This window comes from Poecilia latipinna, unplaced genomic scaffold (assembly GCF_001443285.1).
Source record: "Poecilia latipinna isolate Pla-1442-1.1 unplaced genomic scaffold, P_latipinna-1.0 Scaffold5826, whole genome shotgun sequence".
Classification (NCBI taxonomy): domain Eukaryota; kingdom Metazoa; phylum Chordata; class Actinopteri; order Cyprinodontiformes; family Poeciliidae; genus Poecilia; species Poecilia latipinna.
This window is the reverse complement of record NW_015118442.1, coordinates 1-8,375: the sequence shown is the minus strand read 5'-3', so window position 1 is coordinate 8,375 and position 8,375 is coordinate 1. Positions and strand designations below refer to the sequence as shown.

Sequence of the window (8,375 nt, the reverse complement as noted above, 5' to 3'; positions counted from 1 at the left end):
TGTTTTTGATATTATAATGACAGAAATTATTACTATAACAAAATAAAACTAAAAAATCAGCTCCACTGAGGGGCCCTTAGAGGGCCCTAAGCGGCTGCTTAGTTTGCTTATGCCTTGGGCCGGTTCTGGCTAAAGGGTCAAATCAGGTTCAGTCTGTTTCCATGTGACTGCCAGCAGTCACACATTAAACATGGTTATGTAAGCTGCAGCGTGTGCAGATAAAAGAGATCCATAACAAATCTGTGTCTGACCTGCTGGTTCTGGTTCCGCTCATTCCCGCCCTGCTGGGTTCTGGACGGTCTCCGGTCGTTTCCCTGACCTTTTGTACCTGGTCAGATCATGAACTCTGACACTGGAAGACAGTCTGGCTGGTTCTGCAGGCATCAGGCCACCAATCTGTAAGCAGGTATAAAACCTCTGCTTGATCAGCTCAATGCAAAACTTTATGACCGCGAAACAGACAGGAATGGAGAGATCAAGGAGAGGAGAGGGGGCAGAAAGGAGCCGAGTCATTCTGGAATCTCTGACATGTGGCAGATTAAAGCCAACAAGCATCATCAGAATAACTCAGCATAGAATCAGCAACATGAAGCCAACAGGACCAGCCTTGTTTTAATCACCTGCTTCAGTCCAGGCAGCAGAGCGGTCTCACTTTGAGCCGATCATCATTCGGGTCACAGCAGCGTCCAGCTTGGCCAGACATCTTGTTGGTTGGAAAACCAAAGATGCGTTCTGCTGAAGGATGCAGAGGCCTGGCATCATCTGGAAATAAACTTCAGAAACATTTTATTTCTCCAGCTGAACCTAAAACGGGGTAGACAGTTTTTCTAGAAGTTCTCCAGTTTCTTGTCCTTTTCCTGCCAGCAGGTTAGAAGGAGAAACGCTCAGAGGTGATGCAGCTGAACGGAGCCAAACACGAGGCTTAAAGTGGGATCAGTTCTGATCTGATCAGTTTATTGCAGTTCATCCTCCGGCTGTTCTTCCAGATTCACTGCAGTTTTCCTCCCACCATCCCTGGTGGCGACTCTGACTCTCATTCACCTTCTGCTTTGACTTGGTGTTCAGTCTCAGGTTTGAAAAGGCGTCAGCAGGAATCCAACGTTTCAACCGTCTGCCAGAAGGAACTTGAGACGTTTGATAAATACCAAAGTCTCAAATAAAAACGTTGGATTAAGCTCAGCGGCGTCAACTGGAGGACTCAGAGAGGATCCAGCAGATTTGAAAATGTTTCATTTCCAGATGAATCCAGTAAACATGTCTCTGGTTTTCTCCCTGCAGGCATGTCTTCTGCCAGCTGTCGTCTCTCTGAGGATCAGTTCCTCTGCTCCATCTGCCTGGACCTGTTCACTGATCCGGTCACCACATCATGCGGACACAACTTCTGCAAGACCTGCATCACTCAGCACTGGGATGTCAATAAAAACTGCCAGTGTCCAAACTGTAAGAAGGACTTCAGTGCAAAACCTGAACTTGAGGTGAACACTCTGCTCTCTGAGATGGTTGATCAGTTCAGACTTAGAGCTCAGCAGGAAGCCAGCAGCAGCTCAGAGCAACAAGCTGCCAAACCAGGAGAAGTTCCCTGTGACGTCTGCACTGGACCCAAACTGAAGGCCCTGAAGTCCTGCCTGGTGTGTCTGACCTCCTACTGCCAGACTCACCTGGAGCCTCACCTGACCGCTCCACGTCTGAAGAAACATCAGCTGATGGAGCCGGTGGAGAACCTGGAGGACAGGATGTGTCTGCAGCACGATAAACCTCTGGAGCTGTTCTGTAGGACCGACCAGACATGCGTCTGCTTGGTCTGCTCTGTTTTTGACCACAAGAACCACGAGTTTGTTCCTCTGAGAGAAGAATCTGAAGGAAAGAAGGCAGAGCTGAGGAAGACGGAGGCTGAAGTTCAGGAGATGATCCAGGAGAGACGACTGAAGATCCAGGAGATCAGAGAGTCGGTGAAGATCAGTAGAGATGCTGCAGACAGAGAGAAAGCAGAAGGTGTTCAGGTCTTCACAGCTCTGATGGAGTCTGCTGAGAGAGGCCTGAAGGAGCTCCTCAAGGAGATCCAAGACAAACAGGAAACTACAGAGAAACAGGCTGAAGACTTCATCAGAGATCTGGAGCAGGAGATCTCTGAGCTGAAGAAGAGGAGCTCTGAGGTGAAGCAGCTCTCACAGGATGAAGATCCCCTCCACCTCCTCCAAAGCTGCTCCTCCCTGAAAGCTGCTCCACCCACCAAGACCTGGACAGAGGTCAGAGTTCATTCACCACACTATGAGGGGACTGCGGTCAGAGCTGTGGCTCAGCTGCAGGAGATTCTCTTCAGGATGAATAAACTGTTTCAGGCGGAGCTGCAGAGGGTCCAGAAGTTCGCAGCAGAGGTGACCCTTGACCCTGAAACCGCCCATCAGCATCTCATCCTGTCTCCTGATGGAAAACAAGTGAGCCACGGTGACATGAAGACTCTTCCTGACAACCCAAAAAGGTTTTCTGTGTCTGTCAATGTTCTGGGAAGGCAGAGTTTCTCCTCAGGCAGGTTCTACTTTGAGGTTTGTGTGAAAGGGAAGACTCACTGGACAGTAGGGGTCGCCAGAGAGTCAATAGACAGGAAGGGAAAAACTCATCCAAGTCCTCAGAAAGGTTACTGGACAGTCGGGCTGAGGACCTCGACCTACAAGGCCTTTTCTGACCCTGCAGTCCAGCTTCCTCTTCTGTACTCGCTGGTGAAGGTGGGAGTGTTTGTGGATTATGATGAGGGTCTCGTCTCCTTCCATGATGTTTACACTGAAGCTCTGATCTTCTCCTTTACTGGCTGTAGCTTCGCTCAGAAGCTCCAGCCCTTCTTCAGTCCAGGTCCGAGTTTTGGAGGCGGAAACGCTGCACCTCTCATGATCCTTTCTGTCAGTAAAACCGATCGGATCAAAAACCTTTAGGGATCAATTTGGTTTTACTGAAATCCTCAAACTGACTCGTGTTTTCCCAGAGGAGATGATGGAGAGGAAAGTTAAACCCAGGAACTGATCAGCTTCAGACAAACGGCTCAGAATCTGATGCCAAACATGTTGGAGGTAAAAACTAACCAATTAAATTGTTGCAATATTATATTTACTAATAAAGATGAGGAATTATTTTATTGAGGAAAATAAAAATTCTGCCTGCAAAATCTGGAATGATATAATTGTAAATATTTGATTCCTAAATTATATTTTCATAAATTGGGTCAATAAATGTTGGTTTTTAAAATGTTCAATAAGTTTGATCAGTTATTTTAAAGGTTTAACTAGTTTCCAGTGAACTGTAAGGTACACCCTGGTTTCTGTCTGGTTTCCGTTGTGAAAGTGACCCCTGACCCCTGACCCAGATGGGGGTCCAGGGGCCACTGGTTTGGTTGGTGTGGCTCTACTGGCAGCACAGATTGAGGAACAGAAGAACGAGACTGTTTGCTACCAGCATGAGACAAACCAGAGTCTCGTGTTTTCATCGCTCCAGTTCGACAGTCCGGTTCATCCCCGGGTCCAAATTCAGAAAACTCCATGTTTTCTCTTCAGGCAGTTATATGCAGATCAAGCCCATTGTGATGGTTGTTACCGGTGGAAACGGTGTTTCCTGCCCCAGGTGGGGCAGCCGAGTCGCCAGGCTTTGACCCGCAGCCCAGTGAAGGAACATGGTCCCCTTTTCCAGGGGTTCATCACCTGAGGGACGGGCGAAGCGGTCGGCTGCAGCGTGCGATGGGTGGCGGTCTGATCCTGGGCTGCTGATGCTGGCTCTCAGGATGTGGAACGACTCCTCTGGTGGGAGGAGCCACCAGGAGCCTGAGCTGGTGAGGTGGAGAGGTTCTGTGAGGGATGCTGTCGGGCTGAATGTAGTCCGATCGGGTCTTTTTGACCTGTGGGACCCCAGAAGCTGTGCGTAGGAACCAACTGCCTCAGCAGAATGTGGATCAGATGGTTGATGAGGCAAAACTCAGTGAATTGCTGGAGAACAACTTCTGTAGGCGTTGAGGTGTTTCTGGTTCCTCTTCTGAAGTCTCAGGTGGGGAAAGCGGTGGCCTGTTCATGGTGGGGTCGGTGAGCTGCTGACCTCAACTCGGCCATCGTGGCCAGAATACTTCAGCGACCTCAGTCCCACCAACACATCTTCCTCTGGAGAAGCAGAACCGCGTTACCTTGGGCTGGGCTCTCCAGTCTCTGGTCCCAAGGAGGGAAAAAGTCCTCGGTGGCAAGGCCCCGGGGGCCGACTACATCTGTCCTTAGTTGCTTAACACTCTGAATGTTAAGGGGATTGGAACTGACGTCCATGGGTCAGTTACTGGCAGGAGGAGACCCCAGCGTGGGGTTCACGCTCTCCTAAAGCTTCCTGGGAAGTTCAGGAGTTCTGGAAAGGAGGGTCCATCGGACAGTTGAATCTTGGATTCAGAAAGAACAAGTGGTTTTGGTCCAGGACCCTCAGAAAGGATGCAAGGGAAATCGTACCTGTGTGTCAGGGGCCAGTGGACGGCATTCGGCCGTGTCCCTTTGGGCCGCACCGCCAGCAGACGTCAGGCTCAGTTCCAGGGAGAGTTGGACTCCACCAAGGCTGCTCTTCAGTTCTGTTCGTAACCTTTACGGACAAGATGCTGGTCATCAGGAGGGACTCGGAGTCCAGCAGTCAGAGGCTTCAGGTGGGTTTTCAAGGAGTTCTGGTGAAACGTGTTAATGAACCTCAGAACATCTGAAAGATGAATTATCCACAGTGAAACACTGTGTAGAAAACAAATGGTGCTTTTTGTGGTTTGCATCATTATTGTCTTCGTACTGTAATTCACATAATTCATGACCAAATTAAATGGAAATCAGTTGGATACAATTATTTGTTATTATTTTTAAGATACACGTTGCTTTAGGCTACATTTAGTGTGAAAGGGATCCGTTATTAGTTGTAACAGTGGACCTTATCTAGGAAACATTTATTTCACATAGAAAACAGTAAAAATATTCTATAAATTTAATAAAATATTGTTAAATGAATGTTAATGCTGCAGCATCAGGTTTATGCTAGCAGCTAGCGCGCTAACTCCGCCCAGAAAGATGAGTGAATTTAACTCAATAAGAGACGTTCAGCGTCTGAATATGAACCAAACGTTAAAACAACGAGGAGGAGCGATGAAGATGAGGAAGAGGAGCGGTGACTGAAGCTGGTTACGGTTAGCATCAGGATCAAAACATTTTCTAAAATATTTCAGAATGGTTTGTTATGAAGTTGCTTCACATCCGACTTTATCTTCCAACTGATTTGTATCAAATTTCTGTCCAATGGGAGCAAAGGTCATCATCCACCTGGCTTTAATAAATTATAATCCGCTTATAAAAGCACAAAGTGAAAACCAAAGTCCACTTTTGGCTTTTGGACACCAATGAAAGGAGATTCAGATCCTTCAGTCTCATGTCTGCTGGTTCCTCATCAGCCGGAATCGAACCACCGACTGCAGGAACCATCCTGTTGCACTTTGTTTAGGTTCCTGTGTGACCAAAACGTTTCAGCCATCGAGCAGCTGCTGTCTTCTGGAGGCTGTCGGGAAAAATGTGGATTTGTTTTATGTAATTGAAAATTAAAAATATGAATCAATCTGGTCAGAAAGATGGAATACACACTTGGTCAGATTCAGTGTTTTTTATTTTTACTTTTTCTATCGTTTAAAATGTATTTTTGGACATAAAATTCATGGCTGCAGATTTAAAAATCTGCTTAGAGAATGAATCTGAGGACGGAAGCGGTGATAGGATGCTGGAGAAGGCGAGAGAGAGCAGAGCGTCGAAACAGGGACTTCCCTTAGCCTCCATCATCTGCAGGGAGGGAAAACAGGCACTCACACACACTCTGCCTCCCACGTACACACACACGCACTCTGTGCTGAGCGCTAGCAAGAGGCTTCACACACGGCTTCTCACGAAATCCAGACAAAGGGAGTGTAACCTGCAGCGATGGAGGAAAACATGGATGAATCCCAGAGCCAGAAAGGTAGGAAGGACGAGGCGGTTGTGCTCTCGGTCTCCTCAGGTTGAGTTTTTCCGTCGTTCTGCTCATCGTCCCAATCGGTGGATCCTTTGTGTGAGCGGCAGGAAAACCTGCATGTTTCTGTTTGCTCCTGCCTCGGTGTTCAGAAACGGGAGTCGCTGTGAATCTTAATGACTGCTGATCATTCTGGATCGTTTTCCAGCGCCTCCATGAATGGATGCATCAATAAGCAGATTGTTTGGGCTGAGTTCTGGAGGCTGGACGGACAGATGGACGGCCAGATGGATGGATGGATGGATGGAGGAGGTGGGAGTGGCTCGGGGGAGGAAAGGGGCAGAAAGAGGGAGGGCGCGGGGCAAAAGCGTGAAATGAAGAGTAAAAATGAGCGGGAGGGGTAAGTGGGGCAGTGATTGATGCCTCCGTTGGGATTTTCTTTGTTCGCCTCCATTGTTGGCGCTTCACGCCTGTCTGAACGCCTCTTCCTCTCCCCTCCTCACCCTTTCCCTCCATTTTCTCCATCTCTCCATCGAGGCCTCGTTTTCTGGCTCTGAATCTTTATTCTCTCCCGTTTCTCCATTTTCACAATTTTAAAAAACATTTTAAGTTTGATTCCATCTTCCAGATCAACATTAGAACAAAAACATTCATGCTTCTCTTTTTAAATGATTTTGATGGCTGTTGTTGTCGTCGGTGTTAAAAATGGGCGTGTCCCTCATCTTCATCGCTCCTTCATCATTAAACTCCCACATGAAGCTTCAGAATCAACAACAGCCGAGACGTTCAGCCAGAACATGAACATTTCTGCTGATGGACCGTAATAATCTTTATTATCCTGTATCTATGGAGACCCGCAGCGGTCTGCCTCCTGGGCTGTGATAGGTCGGTTTGTGAGCTTTTTCTGGAAGGATCGCTCCAGCCAATCAGAGAGCAGTGTTCACGCAAACATCGTTCTTCATCCCAGGACTTTCCAGGTTCCTCCTCCCTCCTGTGCAGCCTGACCTCTGACCTCTTTAGCTCAGGAATGAGGCAGGAAACTGGACTGTCCATCTCTGACGTCATCCCTCATTAGTTATTACACTTGGTTAAGGTTAAATATGCATTTACATTAAAACTGATAATATACTGACACATATGTCAGTTTTTATTTGGGAAAAATAGAATTGGAAACATTTTAAAAAATGAAACTAACAGTTATGTTATGAACTTTAAGAGCGATTAAAATATTAGGGAACTCTAAAATTAACCACATTAAACAGATTGTTATCCTCATCATTAATATGAATGAAAATCAGTTTTATTTTTAAGGTTATCGTGTATTTCTGCTTTGTGTTCTCAGCAGAATCAGGAGAAATAGTTTGTTCATGTTTTCCTAAATGACCGTGAACACACCGAGCTGATTGGACTAAATAATGAAACTCTTGTTTTAACATAATGTTTGTCATGTAACAGACATTTTAATAACGTCCTAAAAGTGTCCCGTCACTGAGTGATGGCAGAACATCCAGTCAGGATTTCAATAATAAAATCTGAACCTTTCAAACATCAGCAACCAGGACGTTTTGGTGACGATGTGTCACCATGGCAACAGAAACAGCGTCCATGTTGAAGTCTCAGGCCCTAAACGTGTCTCAGCTGCGTGATTTCACTGGTATGAATATAGAAATATATAAAACTTTATTAGAAATGGGATTATTTGAAGGAAGGCAGGGAAAAGGCTTAAAGCCCAGAAGGACAGAGAGAATGTAAGATAATATCGTGTTTCTGCTTCATCTGCAGAAACACAGAAACAAATCAGAAAACTGAAAAAACTGCAAAAACAATAAATGCATATAAAAATAAGGACACGGCTCTGGTTAATACAGGATGTATTTAGTGGCCCAACATCTGAAAACTCCTGAACCTAAACAGGAAGGCAGATTTAGGGTGTGCAGTACTCCCAGATGGCCTCCAGGGGCGCTGATGTGGGTCAGGACTAAAGCATTGGTTGAAGCGCTGCTGCCTTGCAGCAGGAGGGTTTTGGGTTTGAGTCCCAGTGTGGGGTTGGCATGTTCTCCCTGTGGTGTGAAGGTTCTCTCTGGGTTCTCCAGATTCCTCCCAGCTGGTCTCTGAGTGTGGCTGTTTGTCCTGTGATGGACTGGAGTCATGTCCAGGTTGTCCCCCGCCTCTCGCCCAATCACCTCTGGAACAGCATCAGGATCTGCTTATTAACCATTTATATACGCTAGCTTAGCTAAAGCTAACCTGCAGACCAATAAACTAAACAATATTCCCTTAAAATGACAATAAAAGACATTTATGGACCTCCACAGGTTTGATGTCCTCTATGCAGGACATAGAGGACATGAGGAGACGAAGCTCCAATCAGGAGGATCAGATTGATAAAAGTC

General features: G+C 46.6%; 1 protein-coding gene across 1 annotated transcript; it reads left to right on the top strand.

The window, feature by feature from the left end:
- The first annotated feature begins 1,261 nt into the window (after positions 1 to 1,261).
- LOC106943749 (E3 ubiquitin-protein ligase TRIM62-like) lies at positions 1,262 to 2,942 on the top strand. The gene has a single exon (XM_015027053.1). The coding sequence runs from the start codon at positions 1,281 to 1,283 to the stop codon at positions 2,925 to 2,927; it is 1,647 nt and encodes a 548-aa protein (XP_014882539.1). The 5' UTR covers positions 1,262 to 1,280; the 3' UTR covers positions 2,928 to 2,942.
- Positions 2,943 to 8,375: the final 5,433 nt, after the last annotated feature.

What these genes read in the sequence shown, in the direction of transcription:
- LOC106943749 (XM_015027053.1), top strand. Translation starts at nt 1,281, where the DNA reads ATGTCTTCTGCCAGCTGTCGTCTCTCTGAGGATCAGTTCCTCTGCTCC.